The sequence below is a fragment of the Perissodus microlepis genome, chromosome 6 (genome assembly GCF_051167445.1).
Source record: "Perissodus microlepis isolate ML-2025 ecotype Zambia chromosome 6, ASM5116744v1, whole genome shotgun sequence".
In the NCBI taxonomy this organism is placed as follows: domain Eukaryota; kingdom Metazoa; phylum Chordata; class Actinopteri; order Cichliformes; family Cichlidae; genus Perissodus; species Perissodus microlepis.
This window is the reverse complement of record NC_140466.1, coordinates 26,328,142-26,355,550: the sequence shown is the minus strand read 5'-3', so window position 1 is coordinate 26,355,550 and position 27,409 is coordinate 26,328,142. Positions and strand designations below refer to the sequence as shown.

Below are 27,409 nucleotides of genomic sequence, written 5' to 3'. Positions count from 1 at the left end.
TTATATTTGCATACAATAATCATGGCCTGGATTTATGAAAATACATGATGGTGACAATACTTAAAAAGCTTTTTTCACATCATGCATGCTATATTTCTTTTGGCCAGCTTTGATGGCACAGATTTGAGGGGTGTTGTTTCAGTTTGCACTGTGACCACATTCATTTCCATCTAGACTTGGATTTTTTTCTCCTGTATTGATGATGGGAGAGTCTTTTCCAGCGCATCCCAAACATTCTTAATGGGATTAAGGTCTGCACTCTGTGATTACCAAGCCAAAGAGTGATGTGTCATGCCTCCCAAACCGCTCTTTTACTCTTAGAGCCTGATGAATCCTGGCATTGTCATCTTGGAACCACCAACAAGGAAGTAAAAATCCACTGATGGAAAAAGCTGACCACTCAGTGTATTCAGGTACTCAACTAACCTCATTTTTTGAAGGGCCACATTACGCTGCTGAATCAAGACCTGACCAACTGAACCAAGCCCAGATCATAGGACTGTAGCCAGAGGCTGGTACAGTAGGCAGTAGGGAGTATTGCTTCATTTGCCTCTCCTCTTACTCGCATCACTGTCCTACTTTCATTGTTCCAGAGTCCAGTCATTATGGTCTTCAGCAAACTGGAGCCACACTTTGGTGAAGATGATGGTTCTCCATTATACTTCAAGGTCTTTAATAATGTGTAAACCTAATGCTACTTGGTTCAGCAATCTCCATTTGTTTTATTTGCCTGATGCAAACCAATAACCCTTTCAATCCTTCTGAAAAACAGTAACATGTTTTTCACAACCACAGGATATGTCTTCTAACATGGTTGGTTAAGCTCCTCACAGCATCAGTTATGGTTAAATAACCTGTTACCATCCAAAACATAGTAATCACTGCAGTAATTATCTAGTGCAAGTCTTAGTTTGCTTAGTTAACCAGGTGATGACCTGTTTTTGGACAGGTAGTGTATATTACTTTTCATTCAGTAAACAGTAAGTAGCCATATAGTACATTTATTTGCTGAATATTTTAGAACCTGTAAATTGATCAAACTCACCACTTTCTTCATTACTTTTTTCCATATTAGCTATCATGCAAATACTGTGTGACATAAAACAATAACTACACATTCATTATGGGTAATTCCATTATTTACTTTACTTACTAATTTTTTAAGGGTTTTCATTTAAGGCCTAGTTGGGAGCTTTAATTTGGATGACAGAAAGTTGTAGAATAACATCTCATAACTCCATATTATCACAATTTTAGTCCACCGAATCATAGATTTTATCAATAATTCGTACAATACTGGGACACAGAACGTTTCCTTCTGGAGCAGAATGGATAAAGAAAGGATCCACATCAATAAAGTAGGATCTATCCATTCCCTTAATTGACCAGAGCCAATCAGAGATCAATCCCGATTGTGAGGTCATGTTACCTCTGACCTTTGATGAGATTGCCAGCTTGGTGCCGACATGACCACGAGTTGAACTGACACGCGTTACGTCCTGGCACGACTCAAACACAAACATACGCTCCTGACACTGTGCCAGTCTGTCTGAGGGAGAGAGGGCAGAGAGCAGGGTGAGTGGAGGAAGCCAGAGAGCAGGTGGAGGCAGCATGAAAAAAAAACCCCAGACAAATATTCAAACAGCTCTGCATACACATGAACATTTCACCTAATACTAAACCATGCAAACAACCTCAAATGAATTCACAGCAGAGGGAGATGGGGACACAAAATGAGGCATGTAGATGCTCAAACAAGAGTGTTTATAAGAGTGTTAATGCCTCCTAAAGCCACTTCTGCTCTGGACATTACACGGTTACCTAAATCTCTGCGGCACAGTCAGTGATGGCTTAGATATCAGTAGCAGTGTGATTACTATTCTCTAAACAAGTGTTTTACTTACCTAATCTAAACATTCTAAGCAATCCAGATTTTTTGGTGAGTGCAACATAAATGGAAAACTTTAACACAACACATGGCTAATTCTGACTAATCTCTCTTATTTCTCCTGTGTGCATCTCACCTTAAGACTGATATGTTTCGTTAGTCTAAACACTGAAACGGCTGCCAGCTTCAAAGGTTAAAATGTTTGCAGAAGGGGAGGATCAGTGTTCGGCATGAGTTTCTGGCAGTGTGACTGAATTCCAGTGGTGCCGAGCATGAAATACCAGAAACCGCCCCTGCACCATAATCCACTTCTCCTGTGTCCATCTTATTTGAAGACTCCTGACATTCCAGTAAAAAACAGGCCTGACACACACAGTCTCACACACGCTGAGTCACACGTGTGCTTTACCTGAGAAGAAGTGAGCTTTAAAGCCTTTCTTAGAAACGGTGTTGTCCGACTTGAACTCAATCCTCATGTTGTTGTACTGAGAGGTGATGACCTCCGGGACCTCGGTACCACAGTATTTACCATGCAGCTTAGAGTCGGATGAGAGGCCGCTCCGCACTTCTACGTAGTCGTATTTACACACCTAAACAAACAGGCAAGGCTCTTGTAACAAACAGTCACGAGGTGGCTGCTATTTTTACCTGCTTCCTTTCTCTCTCACTGAAATGTTGCATACAAATACATGGACGCACTCACCTCGTTGCCTTCAAGCTCGAACGCTTCAAACTGCATGGAGATGCGATACTGAGTGGGCGCCACCACCTGCCACACGCAGTTTTTGTTGGGTGGGTACTCTTTAGGCCAGCCAGGTGTGCTAATGGTCCCATTTAACTTTGATAGAAGACCACCACATGCCGCTGGAAACACACAGGTGTAATCAGTTAAGAAAAGACACAAATTCAGCTTTTTTGCCTTCATTTGACAGTTGAAATGAACAGAGGAAACTGATACTGTGTAAAGTAAGTTTTTTTCATTATTATAAAAACTTTGGGATGCACCTTCTCATTGAATTTAGTTTGAAATGCTGCTTGAAAAAAAGACAACAGAGAGTATCTGAAAAGAGTTGAATCACTACATTTAGAGTTGTAGTCAAAAGTTTGCATCCACTCATCATGATCAACTGAAGTTTGCAGCTGCCCAAGCTAAATGCCTTGTGGAGAACAGTTTTATAGTCAGACCAGACAAAGGCTGAGATATTTGTCTATTCACAATGTGAATAGATGTATGTTTGAGGGACTTTCAAATCTAAGACCTTTGTACTAACTGTGAAGCACGGTAGAGGCACCATCATTGTCTGGGGCTGTTTTGCTGCCAGTGGTACTGGGATATTGCAAAAAAGCGGATGAAATAATGAAGAAGCAGGACTACCTCCAAACTCTTCAATGTTACCTACAATCAGGATGTAGACAATTGAAACTTGAGTACAACTGGGTGTTCCAACAGGAAAATGATCCCAAACACACCTGGGATCATTCTACAGATTTTGGAATGAAGAAAGCAGGCTAATATTAAGCTTCTGGAACAGCTTTCCCAAACCAACCAACCAATTTAAAGGAAATCTATCAATTTTGCCAAAAACAGTGATCATCTATCGAACCAGAATCATGCCAGAAGCTTGTTGATGGCTACTAAAAGTGTTTTGTCAAGGTGCAGCTTGCAAAGAGATATTTAACCAATTATATATTTGATCCCGTATGTTTGCTTTTGACCCAGTGTGGACTGAAGAAACTCCAAAATAAATTCAAACGTATACACCCTGTATTTTTAAAAGGAAAAGAAAAAGAGAACAGAAAGAAATCATTAAAAGCCATTAAAGTTCATTCTTAGATCCATTTGTCGTGGTATTTATGCCCATGATGAATGTAAGTAAACTTCTAAGCACAACTGTATATGTTTTATTATGAAGCACCAGGAATCTCCAGCGCCAAGCAGAAGTGAAATGATGTTTTGGTCACTGTTACAACTACTACAACATGACATGATTTCACTTCCTTCAACAGCAGGATTTTTTTTAAATGACAGGTTAACCTTTTTTTTTTTTTTTTTTTAAAAAAAAGGTCAGTTACTATTAGAGGAAATATGGCATTGATGTAACTAATTATAAGGCAACAGCAACGCTGTTATGCTATTATCAAAAATCTTATATTAAGAATGCTATAGCTAGCTAGCCCAAGGTGAGCATACATCAGGTGTCAGACAGATATGTTACCATTTGATTTTACTCTAACAGTTTAACCTTCCACATTTTTGAAATGCTCCAAAAATTAAAAGGATATTTCATTACCTTTTCATCTTTGCTGGTTAACACAGACTAGAGAAAAAACTGATCAAATTCACTTTGCTTCTCTATGGCAATCGAGTAGCAATTTTTAAGGGGGATCATTTCCATGCATGCTAATCACTGTATAAATAAGCAATGAGTCATCTAGGTACCTTAAATATAAAAATGTTTTATTATTGTCTCTCTTTTATGACAGCTACTTTCAAGCACCTGTAGTCCAAAACCTAAGCTAAAGAGGCGTAAACTTCAGCTGCATGTCTCTGCCCCGGAGAGTCACTGCACTACAAACACCTGCAGTTCCACAAATTCTGGTCGGTCCCCACCCAAAACCTTTACCACAGAAATATCCAGGTTTATGCCCTGATACAAATAACAGCTTCAGTCTCTAAAGCTATTTTTCTTCAAAACTGTGCTTTATTTTAACTCACTGCTTTTCGTGTTATTAGGGGCAGGGTCTGTTTGAGGCTTCACTGTTTTTAATTTAAAACTCTGAAATGCCTCTTAGCTGTGTTTGTGGTGTTGGAAGCTGTCGGAATACTCTCGAGGGAATTATCAGATAAATAATATTCCTTGTTGTGTGAATCACTGTGCTAACAGCCTGACCAAGAAGTCCAGTTTCTTTCACTGAGTGTAATCTAGTAGTATTTTAATTTAATTTATATGTTAGCACTAATTAGCGGGCATCTTTATCTGTGCATGTTGTGCAACAACATGTGTGACTTTATAGGCTACTCACAAAACACCTGCCTCATCTAAGACTCTCCTGACTGTCTTTTGACCACCAGATGTATACAAAAATGTGGCTACTTCTCTGAAGAAATACTGAAAGGCATCAATTTAAGTTAATTTCACTAGAATAGCTTTAATTTCCTTCACTCTCAGAAGTGGTTTGTTCATTTGTTTCAATATGTGGCTCATTACAGAGTAATCTTGAGGGATTACAGGGCAAAGCATGTGGCCATGAGTCAGAAAGATGTTTTTTTCCTGTTGACGGCGACCATTCGGATGTTTTTTAGTTTATTTTGCCAAGTAACATTCACATCCTACAGAAACACAATACAGAGGAATGCACATAGAAGCAGGAATGCAGCGTGCCAGGCACACATACTAACTGTTACCTTCACAGCTCTTCTTGTCAGGGGCTAGTTCATAACCTGGGTCACAGGCACACTTGAAGCTGCCGAGAGTGTTTACACACCTCTGTTCACATCCACCATTGTCTGGCTTGGCACACTCATCATCCTCTGAAAACACACATACACGTCAGAGTGCATAACAAATGCTTTGTGAAAACACAATTAACTGACGCACAGCTTCTCTTTTTCTCATAGTCACACACACACCTTTGAAAAAGTTAGCAGCAAAGCCGGCCTTGTTTACAGTCCCATCTGAGACAAACTTCATCCACAGCGTGTGCGAGGTAGAGCGCACGTCCTCGGGTTTGTCGTAGCCACAGAATCGCCCAATCAGAGGGCTCGTTTCGAGCGGGCCGTCCCGAACTTCCAGGTAATCGTAAGCGCAGCTGTCGTGCCTCTCGATCTGCACCAGAGGTATGCACAACAAAAACAGTGAGATACGCGAAACATCGAATCACGGCTCGTGCTTAATCGTCTCCCTGCATCGTAGCTCATTTTTCCCTCTTAATCTAAGCTTCACTGAAAACACGACCTTTGACCTTACCCATGTGGAGTCAGATTGAGTCGTTTAGCAACCTGACATTTCAACAGCATTCAAACTACAAAACTAATCCTCCGCCGCCTGCTGTGTGTCCCTGCACACTCACACAGACACACACATGCATGCACCACTACATTTATTAACTTCTTAGCAGCTCTACAAGCGTGAAATTTGACCCAGACATTCCTAAGCACAAGCACGGGATACACATAAATGCATGCACAGAAAGGCACACACACACAAAAGGAGTGAGTCACCTCGAAGGCCTGGAAGCTGAGCCCAACGTTGTATCCCTCAGATACAGCGATCCTCCACACACACTCTTTGGAGGGTCTGTAGTCATCAGGATAATTGGGAGACTGAATCTGCCCCGAGTCCTTGGTGATTTCCCCTCCACAGATCGCTGCACCGGGGAAGACGAGAGGAGAGAGAAAGGTTGGGTGTGCATCAGCTGCACTGACTAAAGACACCTGAAACACAGTCTGTGTACACTATGAATAATGAAAGCCCCGAGATAACTCACAGAGCACACAAGGTCATCAAATTCACAGGCTGGAATTATTATTAACAGTAATTATTTAAGGTCTCTGGATTCGAGTGTACGAATGCTTTTATTTGTTAGTTTGTTTGAATGAAGGCGTTTACCTTCGTAAATGGCAGCGAAGCCTTTTCCTACCCAGTTGCTGCTGCTGCGGAACTCAATCCACATCCTGCTATCAGTTGAAATCAAGACGTCGGGAACTTTATCTCCGCAAAACCTGCCTGTGAAACACACACGCAAAAGCAAACCCTTTAAGTCGTGTCATTCAGTGACTGCTGGGGCAATGCAACTCACAGCTGACAACATGACACTGTTACAGCCTCCTCATTCATTTCAGTGCGATCGCTGCAGCTGGCAGAAAAAAATAAAGTCATCTGCCACTTAGGATGTACAGGCATTCACACTGTGTAAGTAGAGTGCACTACAGTGTGTCTGCACGTGTGTGTGTTGTAATACAACAGCATACTGTGGAAGCATGAAGACAAGAAGAGAAAACTATATTGCTGCTGCAATACTTTTGCCTCAGAGGAGTTTAAACAGCTGTGAAGCATCTTGTTATCTCATCAACTTTCACCTGTATTTCCTGGCATGGATTTCACATAACACCATTATGTGTGTTAGTGCAGATTGTGTTGATGTATACAATTAGCGCAGTTGTCAATCCTAACACAGCCTTAAGAGCAATTAAATGAGTCAAGAGGAGTTAAAAACCTCTTATCTATTTTAGAAAATTGCTCCTGCTTCTTAATCTCGGAGTTTTAAAAGCCAAGTGGAGTGGAGGAAAAGTGAGCTGCCACAAGCTAAAAATAGGAGTGAAGTTACTCATTAACTTAGTCAGGGAGTAATAGAGTAATTAATTTTAAGGTAGTCAGCCTGCTTCCTGCCTCTTACCAAGCAGCGGAGCTTTCCTCCAGTATCCATCTCGAACTTCAATGTAGTCATACCAGCACAGACTGCTTTTGTACAGATCCATGGTGGTGAAGTTCAGAACGATCTGGCAGAGCAAAAATATGGAAAAACAACAACAACAGCAAAAACGTGTTTAGTAAGTTTAGTACAGATCTGTTCATTGAAGATAAGGAGAGTGAGAGGACAGGAAGAGTGGCCTACCTGCGGTGTTAAGACTTAATCAATATCCAGTCACTCTGGCAGAGGTTGCTTATTTTTTATTGGCTTTGCATGCACATTCACTACACTGTAGGGTGATACTGAGTGTGTGCGCATGCATGTGTGTATGTGCGCACCTTTTCTCCGGGTGTGACAGATATTCTCCAGACACAGTGTGTGTATGAAGGGTATCCATTGGGGTAACCAGGAGATGAGAAGTTGCCTGTTGACTCTTGGAGCGTCTCCCCACATGCTGCAACACACACACACACACACACACACACACACACACACACACACACACACACACACACACACACACACACACACACACACACATACACACACAAATGGAGTTAAATTTTTGTGGCAAACCCTGCCATCGTGTGCAGTCCTTTCAGCTTTGTACTGATGGTTTACAATCGGTACATTACTAAAGAACACATGGCTCTCATATTTATTATTACTCTCAACCTGCACAAAATGTTTTAACTGCCATTTTAAGTAAATATATTTCAGGCTATTTATTCAAAACAATAGCATCAGACATGCTCTGTTTGTGAGCCATTTATGTGTATATTATCTGATGCATCCATATGGAAACTGTTAGACATTATTTCTGACGTAGAAACAAACTGGCGTTCCGTGTTGCTTTTGGCTTCTTTCAGTTTTGCATGTAGAAGGCTACATTTTTTTGTCCCTGTGTGCATCCGTGTTCATGTGAGGTCCAACCTCAGTCATGAAGCCCTTTCACCATTTAGCAAAATTAAACATTCCTCAGTAGTAAAGTCACTGACTGTAAGTGAATAGAAGTGGCAAACTTTTAATTCATCACATAGGAAAAGAACAACAGGGCTGAATGGAAAAAACAAACCCGCTGCTTTTCTCTCTTTATCCGTCATCTTGAGTTCAGTGCTGTCACTCTCTTTCAAAAGGAGGTTAGCCAAATGTGCCCCTCCAATCCCATGATGCATGCTGTTTTCCCCCCACAATGCCCTGGGGCTCTGTTCATCTGTCAGTGAATATGGTATCACTCAAATATGACCTTATAAGGCTGAAGTTGTATCTGTTTGCAGCTGAGACCCACTAACACAGACTCGCTCACTATAGACAATCAAAATTATTAATGGTATGTATGCATATAGTACTAAGCCACCCATCATTTCTTGATATTTTGCTAGGAAAATAGAAAATAGGTGCTTGGTATGTACTGTTTTAATGAGGTTGAATGTCAGTATTTGGTGTGACCAGTTTTTCCTTCAACACAGCCTGAACCCTCTTAGGCAGCTTTCTAGTAATTTCTTTAGGTAGTCTTCAGGAATAGTTCTCCAGCATTCTTGCAGGACATTCAAAGCTTTGGATGTTGGCTGCCTTTTGTTCTGTTCTCTGTCAGAATGATACTGCTTCAGTAATGTTGAGCTCCTGGCTCTGGGGAGGCCGATCCATGACTGAAAGTGTTCTGTTGTGGATTTTGCTTTCAGATCAACTTTGCTTCCTATGTTGATCTTTAGAGTTATATTAAGTTAGTTTGATGTCTTTTAAACTGTAATATATGTGTGTGTTCGGGTGTAACAGTAAATGAGACTACATTTACATGTAGGTATGGCTCTGAATCTTGTGTAGTGTGTGCACCGGTCCTTTAAATTTGTGAGAACACGCTTACATCAAATGACCACCGCCATCCATTGTGGTTCTGTGTAAACTGCTGGCATACACACATGTCAGATCTCACACGTCTTAAGTAGGCCCGAGTGACAAATTTCACATTAGTTGGCTGAATTGTCTGACATGTCATAGACTTGGGGATGAAACACATTTGAATTCATCAATCCATAAGACCTGTTACCACTGACTTTCATTCCAGTTCTTGTGTAATTTGGCAAACATCAGCCTTTTCTCTCCATTTTCCTTCCTTAAGAATGGCTTCCTGACAGCCATCCTTCAACTGAGAGCATTTCTGGTGAGACTGGGTAGATGGATCAACTAAAGGTCCAGCTGCAGGTCCCGTGTCAGCTCTTTGCTGGATTGTTTATATTACTATTTAGTGAATCCATGAGTTTCAGATACTTTTTTTTTTTCATTTTCTTTTTCTGTCCTTATTCAGTTTCCTCAAATTATTTAGGGACACTCTGCACAACAAGTTTTCAGCTCGTGTTTTTAATTAGCACGTTATTAGTGCAAAAATACTATTTAATGCCTTAAAACACAATCTGAACTCAAACTGTGTTATCATTGGCATTTTTTCATAGATTGAAATAAAGACATAGGACATTTGCTAAGGTACATTTTTATGCTTAAATGATTAATAGATCAGTTTTAAGTGAATTAACCAACACAGTTCCTCTGAAAATGGTCAGGTACACAGACTGGACTAAAATGAGTTGTTATGTCCAATAAATTAAATCTTTGAAAGAAATTAAAAATAATTTTAAATTATTTTTTAAATAAAAAAATATTTCTAATTTCTCCTTAAACTGGCTCCTTGGAAGCAAAATGGAAAGAAATGAAGAGCAAATCACAACCTTTCCACAGTACTGTATATGTCAGCAGTAATATAGTAACAGAATACATACATTAATAAAATAAAACTGTGGTTTTATTTAAATATGTTATTTATTGTGTCCCACAATAAACACAGAGCTTATTGTGTTCAGTGTTCAGTTATTCAGCCAACTACTCCACAGTACCTTCATCACATACCTGCTATAGCTGAAGTTTGCCTGCATATATGGCTGGACTTTGGTGTGCTGTTGCAAATCGCACAATAACACACTGCACTTAACAGTTTAATAGATATCCAGGTGCAAGTGCTGAAATAGGATCATTAAAGGATCAGTAAATTTTACTGTGTTTCTACAATAAAACCAGAGCAGCTCTTCTGTCTGTAATGCTGACTCTTTTGCTTTAGAGATACGCATTGATTTTGCTGCTGTCAATTTGTGTCAATTTGTGAGAACAGTACACGTAATTAAAATGACCAACACCATGCCAACAGTTTGGCATGCATACTCGTCAGACCTCACATCCAGGCCCGGGTGACGATTTTGACGTTAGCTGGCTGAACTGATGATGCCTCATAGACTTGAGGATGGAACTGTGTTTGTGCGTCTGTGTGTTTTCATATGTGGTCAAAAGTAATGGCATCATTTGCAATTATAAACCTTTGTGACATCGCTGCACTTCATTGTGAGAACAGATCCAGATCACATTAGAACGACTCACCGGGGACCAGAGGAACGCCAGACAAGCACGGGCGTGCACTTGAAATGTGTGTGTGTGAGAAAAAGACGGCAAAAAAATGGAGGGAAGCATCACATGAAAAAACAAAACATATTACTCAATTTCATGTCCAGACCCTGGAGAATGGAGGGCCGGGCCGGTCTTACGCCAAAGACGTAAGCAGATAAACAGAAGTAATTTTTTTAGGTACGCGCTATGACGACAGCACTCACATTCCCTGACGCACACAAACACGCACAGACACACTGCAGACTGAAAGTAAAAGCATCTGTACCTGGACATCTATACAGCTTTCTTGCCTGTGCAATGTCTCCTTTACTGAGCCTGGTCCGCTGACCAATTGCAGGCCGGACCCCATTTTCATCTCTGGATGGAAGGATGGTGTCGAGGAACATCCCGCTTCAGCGAAGAGAAAAGAGACAGCATGTAATATGTCGTTGCAACACATCAGTAAAATTAAACAACAATCTAACAGTATGGACAAGCAAACAATTACCACCCAACCATTGCAGTTTTGTGTTTTCTCTAACATGTGCATTGGAACTGACTGGGGAATGGGAGGGCTTATATAAGCGGGTATGGCGCAGATTAAAAAGCATCCTCAGTTGGAAAAAATGTAAAGTAAACCCATGACACTTTCTGCTGCCAAATCCAAACTTTTTTCACCATTTTAAATGGTGCAGATGTATAAAAAAAATTGGAAAAGATTTCTTAATTCTGAAAGGCTTCCATCAGCTTCACTGCATCATGTAAACACATCTGATTTCAGATGAAGTAAATGTGCTATAGTTGTCAAAGTCAACACAAGCACAGCTCAGTAGGGCACAAATATGCTTCAAATGCAAAGTAAATCATAAAATCATAAAAGTTGCAAAGCAAAAACAAACAGTATGAAATACATGACATGGTAATGACAGGCGAAAATAGTTTGCGTTACAATAAAGTTTGCCATTTTCACTCATGCACTTTTCTAGACACCCCTCTGAGCTTCATTTGACATTATAAACTTGCGCAGCAATCAGACTGGACATTAAGCAAGCTTTAGCCTGCCAGCTACCTAGTGTAAGCAATGTATGATGCCCAGCTGAACAGATGTAAGAATTGTGCAATCAGGTAGTTTTAAAGCTAGAGCTCTGTGTCCTGCTGCCTCCAGCAGCAGCATCTCCTGAATCAAATGGAGCATTTATGGTAGTGAGAACTACTTCCTGCTGTGTACTGCATGTGAAAAAGATCAACTTTGGACAGGGTCCCAACCTGATTCTCCTGAGGTTATGTAGCGATCATGTGAGAAAGAAGCTTTTGACATGTGGGTAGGACACCTAAAAATTGTTAATTGGCAATTATACCAACGCTGGTTCACAGTGTTTCTTGTTGTGTTACTATGTGAGTCAGGTGTTTAATTTATGCATAGCTGATGTTTGCGCACGGAAAGACAGACTGGAGCTAACATAATAAAACCAAACAAAACAACAACAGCACAACACAGAAAAAGCCCAGACTTTACTGTTAATAACTAAATCAATCTTGGCATATCATAATCTTTGAAATTCAAACCACTGCTTACCGTGAGAAGGTGTTCCTGGCGTAGTGCATGATGCTATCAAAATCATATGGCTCCCCAAGAGAGTTCACCTCCCCTGGCTCCATCTTGAGGAAGTTATATTCCTGGCCTGGGAACCAGAAATTCCACGCACGCCGTACAAACACACACATACGCACAAATATTTGCACACATGCAGATGTAGCAGCATGAGGAGGTTTTAGTTTGATCAACAGTCAGACTGTAACTACTTAGTTTGCTTTCATAAGTGCAAAAGCAAACAGCCTGCGCAACACATCTATAAAAAAAAATAAAATGACTAAATGTGAACAGAAAGGGTATCTTGGGGCTTTTATTCAAATACTTAAAGTCCAGCAGAGCAAAACTGGTGAAAGCTCTGATTTGCTTCTAAATAAAGCCATGGGTCAGGTCTGAGATACTGCTGTGTGATTTGATTTCACACCTGTCAGATTACACTGTGGTGCAGAGAGGTGTGTTTGAGCAGAAGTGACAGACTGTGGTGAGAGCGGTCCAGGTGACTTCACAGTCATTAAAAGGCTCATTCACACTCACTCAGCTTCTAGACTGAGTGTGAATTTGGAAACGCACACACTCGGTCTAGAAGCGTTGCTGTTTGTCTGTGTCTAGAAAAAACCTGATTGATCCCAGCAGAGACCACAGGTGTCTAATAATAGGTCTCACCTGGTTGGATGTTATCCCGGATGATGGTCACGTGATCGTCACGGTCGGGCCGCGTGTGTTCGTGCCAGAAGCCAATGACGTGGCCCAGTTCATGCACCACAATGCCAAACTTGTCACAGTTCTTTCCTATGGAGATGGCCTGGGGCCCGTTTCCACGACGACCCACATAGGAACAACACCTAATGAGGATTAGTAGGAAGTTGATAGCAGAGAGATAGGTAATTTACTACACAGTTGGCAGTGGAAATAAGAATCTGCAGTGTTATGTTCAAGTAACAATAAACGCACACACACACACAAACGCACACACATCTTTTCAGGATTTCCTGGCCTCCACTACATCCACAAGAGGAAAAGCGGCAGGATTTAGGTACATAAAACACTCTGATAATGCTGCGGTTTCATAACCCAACGCTGTGAGAATTCACATATCGCTGTTCAGAACGCACGCATGCACATAGACACACACACACACACGCTTTCCTTCTCTCTTGCTGGGTAGCAGAGACATTCGTGCCAGGCTAACAAATCTGATTAAAGTTATCCAGTGAGCTGATTGCACAGTAAGGATCAGGAGTCACTGGAGTAGATACAGTCTCACTCTCTGCTTTTTTGGGTGGGGGGTGGGGGGGTGGAGGGGTGGAGGGAAACCGTCAGTAAATTCATACAAACACACAACAGATGTACATGTACTGTGGTTATGTGTGCATTTTTATTTTATGTTTCCTTGTTTGCACATCCAACCTGCAGGGTACTTAGACATAAGCTTAAAGTGCCTAATGCAGCCAACCAATCACAGAACACGAGGCAAGTGACATCACCAGTTAACACATAGATATTTTCCTCACCTGCTGGTTTTTACATTTAAAAGCAAACTCATTTGGACTCATCCATGTATAACTTTTTGAGCTTCATCAGGCAACAAATATTATGGTTTGAAGTATTTTGGATGCTTGTGGCTGCACGGCTGGAGATATCAAAAATGCAATTTCTTTTTAAGCACTTTATTGGAAAATTATAAAGATGTCTTTCACGATTTCAGAAAAAGAAAACCACAAGTTAAATTCCTTCTTTACACAAAAACACTGTCCAAAAACTTCACATATAAATTACAATTGCTCTAAAATCGGAGACGTTTATTGTCTCCCGTTAACTTTTCCTTTAAATGTGCTTCAGTACTTTTGATTCATGATGCCATGGGCACATTTTGGTATCAAACGAGGTTTGATACCACAGTCTGTTAACATGTTTGCAAGAAAATTTCCAAAGGTACCGAGAGTCTGCAAGCAAGCATGTGATTGTATTTAATTCTCCAGCCATAGAAAAAAGTGTTTCAAGATGTGACTTTGCCACAGTCACCAAGGGTATTATAACTAACTCAAACCAAAAGAGAAACCAAATTAAAACTACAAAAAAATATTACAAGAGATACTAAAAGAATCCTGAACTGAATTCCAAATTTATTTATTTATTTTTTTTAAATCAAATTTGACTCTACACATCTACAGCTTGAATGTTGAGGTAAGGTTACATTTCTCAATGCATCAAAATAATTGCTCAAATAAGTGTTAAAAGTTCAAATGACTCAGCAGTCAGAAGCAAGTCTTAGAAAATGTTATGATCTTCTTTTTAAATTTGGTCACATTTTTGTGCGCTTCTATTGCAGCGAGAGTTATGGGATGTCATGTCTGTGACCCAGCTAGGCTGTGATTGTAAAACTTGGTTCAATTTTAATAATAAAAACCGCTATAAACTATATTAAACGTGGGTGTTGATTTACCTCACTGGGTTGGGCAAGTAACCCAAGGCTAATGCAATTAGCAATTTCGGATTGCAATAAAAACTAAAAAAGCCCCAAATACGTAAATATGTTTAACTCTAACTGAACAAAGACAAAAAAATACATTAAATTGTATTTATACAGCACCAAATCACAACAACAGTCACTGCAAGGTACTTTATATTGGTAAAGACCCTGCACTAATGGAGAGAAAACCCCAACAGTCAGACGACTCCCTATCAATAATACTTGGTGACAGTGGGAAGGAAAAACTCCCATTTAACAGTTAGAAACGAATAAAAGAAAAAAGAAAATCAAATAAAAGAAAATGGAACTATAATAACACTGACAAGGATGCAGTGAAACTACCAGGTACTGGATATTTGGTCTTGAATATTAAGTTTTGAATGTGTCTGTTCTGTTAACCACAATAACCAGATAATAATAATAACGTTAATAATAATCTATGTACACATACTGTAATAACTACACAGTCTCTTAATGTAAACTTTTGTGGTGCTAGCAGAACATTGGATAAAAAAAATCTATACATTGTGAAAATCCTTGTTTCAAAAACATGATTTAAAATTTTTGTCACTCCAAGTCAAAAGCTCCAATTTTGCATCTATAAAACACACATATAAGCAAAAGCTGGAATGAGTGAGGATTCTGCATTTTTACATTATTAATACTTGTTAAATAAGAATTGTTTCTAGGTCATTTTTACACCAACTCTGTAAAGTCACAGTTGGAGCTGGATATCCTACTCTTTCAACCATGTGCACAACACTGTCTCAGAGCGATAAATGCCCTGATCTCAGGCACCCTAAAACCTCCCATCCAGTCAGTTGAAGTGTCACCACTGTACAAACACACTCTGACCCACCGTGCTGCCACTCGACAGAACAATGCACTTCTGCAGAATATGAACAAAAAAACTGCACGAACATGCAAACACTTAAGCCAAGCGCCGTGATTGGTGGGATGGGGAAACAGGAGCAGGACAGGAAGGAAAGTAGAGCTATTGTTGAGTGACCACATCGTCTCTCTGTGTGACAAGGTCACTTGTGAACTCTAGGTACACACACAATCACAAACAGACACACATTTCCAAACCAACCCGCAGGGTCTGTAGGTGAAGACTATGTAGCTTTCTTCATCTGTCTTCTCAATGAAAGTCACGCATGTCTGTTTCTCCCAGTGGCGCATGGCCTGCTTGAACATGGCCCTCTGACTGCCTGAAACACACAAATTTTACATCCTCCTTTTACACAATCACTCATGAGTGTGTGTTTTACTGCTGATCGGGCAGCCGTCCAGCGGAGTTGCTTACCAGTGAAGTTTCCTCCTATGACGTAGGGAATGACTCCTCCAGGCCATATCCTCTCAGCCCGGGAAGTGGCTGCTCGAGGAATACGAGTTTTCACAAACTTTCCATTCTTCCCAGCTTTCCCACTTTGGCTCTTTGGACTGGCAGCTCCCTTGCTGTCATTTTTGGGGAGATAATCTAACAGAATGGTGAGAGGAAAAGACACAATTAATTAAGTGTTGTGTTCAAACCTAATAAATGTTATAAATATGAGGTCATAAATGTGCTTCCACAGTATTGGATAATGATGCTTCTTGTTATATTTGACCTTTCACAGTTTGTTTTAAAGGCCCACAGTAATAAAACTCAAACAGACATAATGTAGTTATGCTAATGCAATGCAGCTTTTTACATTTACATTGAGTCAAGTTCTAAAAATAAAAGTATAGCAAACTTTCAGTGGTGCCAGATATCAGTGTGTAGACCAGAGGTTGTGTTGCAGCTTTGTCAGGTCTATCAACACTTGGAAGAACTGAAAACAAGTAAACTTGTAATGGATTCAGTCTCTAGATCTGCTTCTGGTGTCTCTATTTCCTCATTGTGAAGCACTTCATTTGCCTAAACAGCAAAACAGGCTTTTAGGGTTTGATGAAATTTCAATTTAAAATCATCCCAGAAAGATGAGCTAGTTGTCTGAGGATTCTTGGAAGGAAACGGCACTTTTCTAACAAGCTACCATGGTTGTTACTTTCTACGATGTGATTATTTGGTGCTTCTTCTAGAAAAATCAGCTTGTCACTGATTTGTGGTATGACTTTGGTTTTCATGAGTGGGCCCTCATAAAAGTTTATGGTGTAGTTACAGCCATGTGAAAAAGAGAGCTTTCACAGCAATCTGTGAAACATGACATATTTCACTGTGTCACAAAGCAAAACTAAACTGCAGAAGCAGAGGGTGAAAAACGTAGTACAGCCTTACTGCTTCTATTGGAATTAAGGGTTGAAATAGCAGCCAGGTGCTGCTAATTAAATGCACTTAAGTAACTGATCATGAGCAAGTGTGAGCACCTCCATAAAACCAGACCTTTTGGCAGTCTGGAGCATTCAGCTGTGTATTAACGAAGTGCCACAACCTGGATGACCCCACAACGCATGGAATGCAAAAAACCCAAGAGCTACATCTGAGACTCTACAGGCCCCAACGTGTCAAACGTTAAAGTTCATGACAGTTACACTTAGAAAGAGAACAAGTATGGCTTGTTTAGAAGGCTCTCCAGGAGAAACCCCAAAACTTATAGAACAATGTCTTTTGCACAGATGAAATTAAAATGAAGATGGTTACCCATAATGCAGAGCACTACATTTGGAGAAAACCAAATACAGCATATCACCAAAAAACACCTCACAGCAGCTGTCACCGCTGTGATGGAGCAGTGATGATTTGGGCTTGTTTTGCAGCCACACAGCCTGGACACCTTGCAGTCACTTAGTAGACCACGAACTCCAGTATACAAAAGTATTCTAGAGTCAAATGTGAGGCCATCTGTTTGACAGCTAAAGCTCGACCCAAATTAGGTCATGCAATAGGATAATGATCTCATGCACCACATGAAATCTACAAAAGAATGACTGAAAAAGAAAAGAATCAAGGCGTTGTAATGATGCTGTCAAAGTCCAGACCTCAACCCGATTGCAATGCTATGGCGGGACCTTAAGAGAGCTTGCATAAGCAAAATGCCCACAAACCTCAAAGAAGTGAAAGAGACGTTGTTATGAAGAGTGGGCCAAAATTCCTCCCCAACAATGCGAAGGACTGATAAAGTCATACAGATAATGATTACTCCAAATTATTGCTGCTAAAGGTGGTTCTCCTAGCTAAGGAATCATGGGGTGTGCTTAGTTGTTTGCAGGACTGTATAATGTCCTGTGAAAAATTCTTTCACATGACACAGCATATCACCACGATTCCTATTAAATTGAAAGAAAAAAAGTTTATCTCACTGGGACTGTAGCCTAATTTATGTATCTTAAATGCTTTACTGTGTCTTTATTGTTTTTTTCTTGGTTGCAGTTGCAAGGGGAAAATAAATTTTGCGTGAAAAGAAAACCAATAGGCTGTCTAGGTCATCCAGTTCCATAAATATTAATGACTAACAAAGTAAGTTAAATAAAGTCCCTAAGCTCCACCATGCAGACTCAGCAGGTTTCATGAAGATCCTTAAAGTTTGAAAAACAGCATGTGATGAATTTTAGTTTGCTTACCAAAACCAAACCTACGTATTCTTTCTAGCAGAAGGTATAAAGACCCTCTCTTCTTCAGAGTTTCATGTTCCTCGATTCCACCTGGCAAACAAAAAAAAAGAAAAGAAAAATTAGACAATGACAGATCCTGTTGTCCTCAGGTGACCTCCTGTTTACTTCCTTCCTTTTCAAGCTACTCTACTCTGCAACTGATGGGTAATGACAGAGTTTCAAAGAAAACACAAGACAGTCACAGTTAGAGTCCACTTACCAGACGTGTGCCCCTGTCGAGAGTGTGTGTGCATGTGTGTGTGTTGTGTCAGGTCTATCGTCCTGTCAATCTGGAACATGCGCAGGTCTTCCTCATCTAATGCGATGTCACCCCAAAATACAGCTGGAAGTAAGAGAACATTTTCCAGTTATTATCAAATCCTAATACTGTTATAAAAAGTGAAAATGATTGCATTTCTGTTGACCATCTTAGTGCATGCTTGTAAAGTTCAAACACAAAGACCCAAAGCCAAACCATGACCAGAATCACAACTAAGAACAAAACAATGTTTCTGAAGTTTGTGAACTTCAGTTTTGATGCCTCAACTTGAGAGACGGTGACCACGTCGCAAGTGAGAGGCTGAGGGACACTGCACACATAGACAGTAGTAACTTACCAATCACAGGTTTGCCCCTTCCCAGAGTCTACACTGCTGTAATTCAGTTTAATTCAGTCATATCTATATAGCAACAAACCATAACCATAGTTGCATTAAAGTGGTTTATACTGGAAGGTAAGGGCAATACTGGTGAGAGGAACCCAGCAATCAGATGATCCTTTATGAGCAGCACTGAGCGACAGTGGGGAGGAAGAACTCCCTTTTAACAGTAAGGAACCTCCAAGAGAACCGAGATGAAGTACAAGCAGCCACCTGCGCAACCAGGTCAAGGTGAGACTATTGCAATCACGATCATGATTTATGAATTCATTTTGTATTTAAAAAAGATGCTAAACTTGTAACTGAGCCCATAAACTCACAAGAAAAAATGTTTCTACAGGTAATAAATGTGGTGAGCAGTGAGATCATTTTCTCAGAGACTTTTATATAGTTAGACTTCTTTTGAAACCACAGGAGTCACCCCCTGCTGGCCATGAGATACAATGTTGGTTTAAGGCTAGTTTGTATTGACCTTTCAGACTCTGAGGTCACCTTTTTCTAAATAGCAGTTTTAATAATGGTTCATATGTATGAGGTGTTTTTCCAGAAGCACTGTAGTTTATAAATTCTTGAACCTTAATTTGTACATGTTATATAATATATAATGTCTTTGTAATGTGCAGCCATATATGATAAATGCCACCACTCAAAGTAGTGTCATTTATCATATATGGCTGCATAACAAACCCCTAAAAAAACAATGAATAATGAAAAATAAAAGTTAATTACAAGTTAAACGGAATATTGTGTTTCAAACACCACATGTACAACAGTTTGTGAGAGTGGAAAGGGAAATGTTTGTTTCGTTCTACTTTTATTTAACACATGGGAACAGAAAGAACTTAAATGTACCTGTAGTCCTGTTGTAAACTAACATTTCAAGGTTGTTACAGTGGGGATTTATTTGTTCTGAAGTCTGATTCATGTTCAAAGTATTTGACCTATTACAACCTCCAGTTCAGTGGTCGTGGTTTCTCGGATTAGGGAAATACAAATATCCTTTTGTTACAGTCTGGGCAGCTGCTAAGATAGATGTCACACATACCAGGAAATTACTCAGTGACATCTATTACTTTTGAAGTGATGACTTAATTTAACCTTCTGGCAATCAACTGTCTAACTTCCTGCACAGCTATACAATCAATTGCCAGAACCTCTGCTCTAACATACAGAAATCTGTATCTGATATAAACTCAGAGATCAAAGCAGCTGTGTATTGCTACACACACACACACACACACACACACACACACACACACACACACACACACACACACACACACACAGCTATCTTCAGTGTTGGGTGTAAACATGTTAATCGTGTCACACTACATTTTTCAGTAACACAATAATGTAACACATTGCTGCACTAAATTCAGTAATCAGATTACAGTTACAATTACATAATCACTTTCATTACAAAGGTTCTTCAGTTGCATGCCGGGCAAATGGAAAGAAAAACATATGAAAGGTGTCTTTTTCTTGCAAATACAACATCAGCTTTCCACAAGCAGCTGCACAGACAGCACGTTAACACAAACTAGTCAAGAATCAAGAATGGCCTTAAAGTTGAGTGCATGCTGACCCCTCCAAGCAGCCAGAGCCTGAATTTGAACAGGTAGCAAAGACAATGAAGGGCAGTCAGGCTTAAAGCCTCCTTTACACCTGTACATGTTTCTACAGTATAATCACTGTGGCAATTACTTTGAAGTCTCTTTGCTCTGGTTTCAAACTTCGCTTTATGTTCAAATTTAAAAGTGTGTGTCCTCATTGAGAGATTGGTGTGTTAGCATGTGGGGCTATGGTTTATATGCATTTCAGGTCGTCTTATGAAGTAATGTATAAGTAATGTAACAAGTAGTGTAACGAATTACTTTCTCCAGGGAGTAATTAAGTAACCTCAACACTGGTAACAGTGGCTGTTACAGTGGCCTGAAATCAGGACACTCACTGCTCTGCTGTTTACTCTCTCTACTCCTGCCCTTGCACCACTGACATCCTCTCTTTTTCCTGGACAAATGAGATATAATCTATCAAGCCTGTTCTGGGGCTACCTCGTGATCTTCTACCAGTTACTTTTAATGAAAGTGGAAACATCGGATCGGATGCTCAGACCACTTCAGTGGGTTCCTTTAAAAACAAAATAGGAGTGGCTCCAGTCTGTGCTTCCTTAGGAGCATCAAGCTTCAAGCGCTCCATTTTGGTGTTTACATTTCAACAAAAGACAACCACAACATATTAGCCAAGAAAACGCAAGGAAAACTCCTAAATCTCTAAATCTCTAAAAGCTCCATGAATAAAATGCAGGATTTCTGAAAAAAGGACCTGAATGTGGCTGTGCACCTTCACTCCCCATTCATTCTCCTTTCAACCATCCTGCTGAGAAGAACAGGTTGATGTTGATGATGCTGACATTAAAAAGCAGTCCAAAAACCTGTTTTTGCTTCATTTTTTGATATATTAATGAAATTAATGAGAAAACATAAAGTGTAATCATTTCAGGGTGACCCTGAAAACAGATAAAAATGTGCATGCTTAAAAAAATCATAATTTATCTATGTTTGTACATGAAAAGGACAAATCAAAAACTTAAACAGAACTTTTGGTCCAACATCGCTGTCAGGGAGCACGCTGCTTCGATTTTTCAAATGTCAGGTCTACAGGCGAGCTGCAGTGATACCTTGATACCTTTGAGAAGCTACACGGTGGCAAAAACAGCTGCAGTGCACGTACTGTAATAGACCTTCCCTCCTCAGTCTCTTCATCACCTCAGTCCAACACACACACATACACATAGACACACACGTAAACACAATTACCCCGCTAGCTTGTAACAATGGACAACTGAACGATAGTCATCTCTGAGTGATTAGCTGAGCTGAGTTATTGGCCTCCACAGGGATTCAAGACACTAATACACTAACAATGGCACGGGAGAAGATTGTCATTTAGCTAATCGGGATTGCCGCTAAAGGAAAAGGGGTCAGGGTGCCATTGTGCTCAACTCGGCACTATTGTTACAGAGAAGAGCAAACCACGGCGTCCATAGATTTATGAATAACAACATCAGATGCAGTCTGGGAGTGTGTTTGGCTCAGTGGTGTTTTATATTTTGCTTAGATTGGAAGGATAGCAATCTAAATTAGAGCTGGATGTGAAGCAATGTGTTTATTTTTATATATTATGTAAAAAATCACCTTTAAAACCAGAAAGAGCCCGAATCTGATCAGGCTGCCTTAGTATAAACAGTGGAGGTAGCCTGAAACAGTAAAAGAAGTAGATGTGCGAAGATATGCATTTATTAAACATCATGATAATCCCTGCTTTTATTACATAATTTACCAAATGCACATTGTACAATCGAGAGAGAGCAACGATCACCGCAAATGACCAGCAGCTGGCTTTGTTCGCACAATAGTCCAAAGTAGTCTACAGCAACAAAAAGCATCAGAATTTAACTTCTGAAAGTCTGAAAAATTTATTATTTTCAGTCTTTCTTTAATTAATCTTTCATGGTTCACTAAATCTGACTCTAACTTTGTGCTACAGGTGGTGGTTGCTACTGGGTTCATGCTGAGCTCCGCAGACATGACCAACCAGTTTTTGGTATTTTAATGAGGGTAGTACGTCACACAGCTTGTGCACAGTTCAGCTTGGAAAGAGATTTGTTTAGGAAAATCCATTCTTCATAATCAAACTTCTCGCTGTCATTTTTCGAGTATTTGCAGCTCTGTTATTTACGCAAGAGTGAATGCAAAACAGACTCTGCTATCCCTTTAAATATATTTGTTCCCTGGGCATTTTATAACAAGAGTCTGGATTGGATTAATCCCTGGTTGAAAGGAAAACCATTTAAAAACATATATAAAAAGAGGTTTAATACTATGTGAAAAGGCTGATCTGGGTGCGAGTTTGACACATAAAGTCGCAAAAACAGCACAATTACACCAGCACGTTTTTTAAGATGTGGTCTGGATAGGCCTATTAGAATTGTTATTTCTGACGCTAAATTGCTGTGGGTGACAAAGTTTTCCTCTAGTATGTTCTCTGCTGTCATAGTGAGCCACAGAAGGGTGAAAAAACAAAAAAAAACTGAACAAACAATTGACTTAAATCTGCTGCTTCAACAGCAAAAGGACAATGTGACAATCCTCGTACAAACACAGTCTGCATCACCTTGCATGTGCATTGGAAAAAGACTTTGCCTTCATTTTTGCTCCTATTTGTGGGGCAGCGTGAATGTGACAGTGTCCTGAGATTACACTTCTCTTGGCTCTGAACATTTCAGGACAACAAGGGAAAAATATAAGGACTAAAAGTTTTCCAGAGAAAAGGAGCTGACACAAGCAGAGATACAAAGTGAGAAGTGGAGGGGGAGTACAATGATAGTAAGTTTGGCCCATTGATTGTTAGGGTCTTGTTAATCCATAGAGATACCATAAATAGCCCAAAGTCAAGCCACGGGGTGAGGAGGGATGAGAACAGTGATGCAGGGAGATGCAGGAGGAAAGGTATTGATCCAAAAACCCCAGGACGTCCCAGGAGGTCTACATCATGCTGACCAGGGCCTTACTGTTCGCCCTTCAGCAGGGGCACTGCAGCAAACACACACAGCAGCACACAGGGACACACACACGCACAACAGTAATGCACCAAACACAGTCTGAGAGGTAGAGGCATCACTACTCACACGTATTCACCCCACCAGCCCACCATGTTGCCAGCTAGCAGCTAGACTGCTTTGTGTCTTATTGATCAAGTTCTCGAGCAGACACAGCTGAAGTCAGCTTTCTGCAAGTAATTCTGCAGCCTGACAGCAAATGTCCAACAGATGCGAGCGTCACTCATTGTCATCTGAACAAAGCACGCACACACTGATGCAAAAGAGCAATCAAACATGAGCTTTTAATACAATGATAACACAATGCAATTCAATTAGGATTTAAATAAAAAATAATGGCTGCCCTATTTTAGTCATGTATTATATTTCCCTGCCTGAACTTTTATGGTTGTTTATGATTGTTTTGTTATCACCAGATGAAAAAGATTTTTGTTTTTGCTTGGGTTTCTCTTAAACTAGTTTAAACACTCAGTGAAGCAGTCGTTGCCATGTTCATTTGAGTGCTGCCACAGATATGTTTCAATGCATTATCTTTCCCAGTGGAGTTTGTGATAACAGCATTCAAACTGGAATGATAATACTAATCCTAATGCTATCAGTGAAATGCATATTTAATGTTGATTGATGTATGATTTGTCTCTTTTTTGCAAAACAAACTACGCTCAAAATGCGAGTGCAAAGAGGTGGAGAACGAGCCCATAACTATAACTGATGAAGTTAAACAAGAATTCAAAGCAGTTTGATCGAAGTGATTATTTCCTGTGTAGTAATGTTTGCCTGGCTTCAGCTTTGTGGCGTACCATCTGTTTTCAGAACAACCAGGTTTTAGTTAAAAAAGTAGCCTGAATAATAAGTATGTATATCTATGAATGCTCAACACACCCTGAGCACACAGCTTACAATGTTATAGACATCTGTAAAGGAGAATGTACATATTATTCATTGCATCTATGCTGATTTATTCATTATGCTTTCACTACCCTGAAAGTGCAGGTCTATAGAGAATGAGGTCAATCTGCTGTTATTCCATGCAATGAGTTGCAACTCAGATGTCCAGTTAGTCCTTTTAATTACTTGGCAGGTTTGTAACACAGCCACTGATGGCCATGTTCCAACCAAACAAGGCATCATGGGATTGCTAAGAGCTACGCTAACAACAACAGGGGCGTTTCAGGCATTGAAAATTGCATATGTGACCAGAGAACACCTTCATTACCGCATCTGTCGGTATGGACTTATTGTGCAAAGTTTTCAAAAAGACAAAGAGACTCGAGGCTTCATTAAAGCTTTTAAAAAGGGTTCGCGCCCTCGTTTAAAGGAGACGCCAGCAGCTTTCAAGGGAAGAAAGTAAACTACTTAGTTCTCAAGATATTTAATCTGTCACATAAGACATTGTCAAACTAAGATGGTGAAAATGCAGCTAGATTAACTGATTTTTTAAAACAAATTTGTTTGCTTAAATGTTATTTGTGATAAATGTAGCAGGTGTTTTTCTGTACATTTTGACTGCACTACAGTACAGTATACAATTATGCACTACTGCGTTCTGCACTCATGCTGTACTCACTGGGGTGTATCTAACACAAACACACATACACAGTGACCGCACACACACACACACCTCACTAAGCTCCTCATTAAGCAAATATAAGGTCACAGTGTAGGTGGGCTAAGATGTGGGCATCCATGTGTGTGAACGTGCATGTATATGAGCCCGTTCACTCGTGTGATATTATTATGCTGTATATAAATGTGGCTGCAAACGTGCCGTTATATTAAAAAAGAGATTATCTCGGCCCCGTTTGAGGATTTTCTCCAAAACTAATCATTGTGCAAGCTGCTTTATCTACTTTAACCCTTTGCGACCAACAGCAGGTGCTGCAGTTCAACACTGATGGTGCCGGAAAAGGTCACGATGAGGCAAAGTACCAAAAATGCAGGCCTCAAAGAGTTACAATACGGCATGCTTTTGAGGTGAGAGCTTATGAAGTGGATTTATTAAATTGGTGCTCCACCCAAATATCTGTTCACTATTGAAACCTCAGCTTTGTTAAGAAGGAAATCTGTGTTTATACTGTAAAGAACCTGTTTTGTGCATTTTTAAAAAATATATATATACTGTGTGTATGCTCTGTTGTGTAGTGATTACCACATTTGCCTTACACATGAAAGATTCCCAGTTCTAGACCAGGAGGAGACATGAACCCAGCCTCAGGGGTCGCAAGCTGGTGTAATCCTAGTGCCGGATAAACAGGAGGGTTGCATCAGGAAGGGCAGCCAGCGTAAAATTTGTGCCAAATCAAATATGTGGATCCATCCGCAGTGGTAACCCCTTGGGAAATAAGGGAGCAGCTGAAGATAGTTCCTTTGCATTGGTCAGAACTGGATTATCACACCTTGATTTACCCATTGGCGCTCCTGATATTTTGAAGCATTACTTCACTGTCTGGCTTCAAATTCTTTTACTTCTTTAGGCTCAGCCTCGATTTAAACTCGACTCTGCTATAAATGATTAATGATTATTATAAATGATTCCAGCTTGTTTTTCAAAGACTTTAACTGAAACATGTAGTCGAGCAAACCAGTGGCAAAGTGAGGGGAAATATCAATGAGCCTGGAAGCTAACATGATCTTTTAAGTGTAAAAAATATGATTACATTAAAAAGCCTAATATGGATTCAAGGTTTCCATGTTCCCTTGTAAGAAACAACGGTGATACCAAAGATTAAAAAATGGATATAGATGCCTCCACTGGTTTGTCAACTAATATTCTGACATTTTTCCCATCACCATCTCGGTCTTTTAAAGTTAGGCACGACAAGTGGAGCTGACTGAAAGACTTGGACACTGCTCAATGTAACACCAAGATCTTTAAAATCAGCTCCATGATTATTCTTTTTACCAAGCTGACAAAAAACTTTATGACTTAGAAACTATGAATCTTACAAGTTCAGTATGTATTGTCAATATGTATAAAGTACCATATAAAGAGTTAAAATATCATGTTGACCTCTGACCTCTCCTTCAACATCAACAGATTGATCTGAAAACAAAGTTTCTTACTGCCATTGTTTGTATCAAAAACATATTGGCATATAGAAAATCATATCTACATGTATATGTGACATGTATATCTTCTAAATACCACATTATAGTTTGCATCCAAATATCATGTCACATTTGACCTCTGACCTCACTTTTACACTTCTACCCCAAAGTGTGTTGCATGTTTAAAGACAGGGTTGCTAAGAGAAAGATAATGAGCTGCCTAGTTAGTCATAGTGATATAATATCATATAATAAGATCAAGTTATTCATGTCAGATCGTTTACAAATCAATACCTGTAATCCCTTATCTGACTTCTACTGCACTACAGTACACAACTTCTTGAATTTAAAAACCCAAATGAATTTATACAAAATACAATATTTCCTTTAAAGGTAAATATTGGAGAGTGAGCTGCCTTGGTGAGTTTGCTTCTTATTATCTATTTTACTCCTAATTTACAAAATTTGCAAATAAAAAAACCAACATATTCAGTAAGTTTTGAAACTGGTGATTGAAACCATAGATCTCCCCAGGTTAATATCTGCAGAGGTCATAAATAAATAAATAGTCTTATAGTCTTGTATAGCTTTTGATTGATTTTACCAACCAAAGGAGTCAGGTGCCAATGACCATTCCAATAAATACAAGTTTAAAGCACTTTCAAGTTGGCCTTCCTTTACAGAGTACACAGAGGGGGTTTGTGTCAAAGCCTATGTG

At 39.8% G+C, this 27,409-nt stretch overlaps 1 protein-coding gene across 1 annotated transcript in view; it reads right to left on the bottom strand.

The window, feature by feature from the left end:
- tll1 (tolloid-like 1) overlaps positions 1–27,409 on the bottom strand; it is a 56,369-nt gene that overhangs the window by 18,270 nt on the left and 10,690 nt on the right. Inside the window, exons 3-17 of the mRNA XM_084931721.1 lie at positions 18,584–18,706; positions 18,334–18,414; positions 16,097–16,270; positions 15,884–16,001; positions 12,984–13,162; positions 12,306–12,411; positions 11,016–11,140; positions 7,639–7,754; positions 7,286–7,388; positions 6,499–6,615; positions 6,111–6,256; positions 5,520–5,715; positions 5,295–5,420; positions 2,592–2,752; positions 2,298–2,478 (exon numbers count right to left, since the gene is read on the bottom strand). Of these exons, the coding sequence (XP_084787847.1) occupies positions 2,298–2,478; positions 2,592–2,752; positions 5,295–5,420; positions 5,520–5,715; positions 6,111–6,256; positions 6,499–6,615; positions 7,286–7,388; positions 7,639–7,754; positions 11,016–11,140; positions 12,306–12,411; positions 12,984–13,162; positions 15,884–16,001; positions 16,097–16,270; positions 18,334–18,414; positions 18,584–18,706 (2,052 nt within the window). The remainder of the gene's footprint in view (positions 1–2,297; positions 2,479–2,591; positions 2,753–5,294; positions 5,421–5,519; positions 5,716–6,110; positions 6,257–6,498; positions 6,616–7,285; positions 7,389–7,638; positions 7,755–11,015; positions 11,141–12,305; positions 12,412–12,983; positions 13,163–15,883; positions 16,002–16,096; positions 16,271–18,333; positions 18,415–18,583; positions 18,707–27,409) is intronic.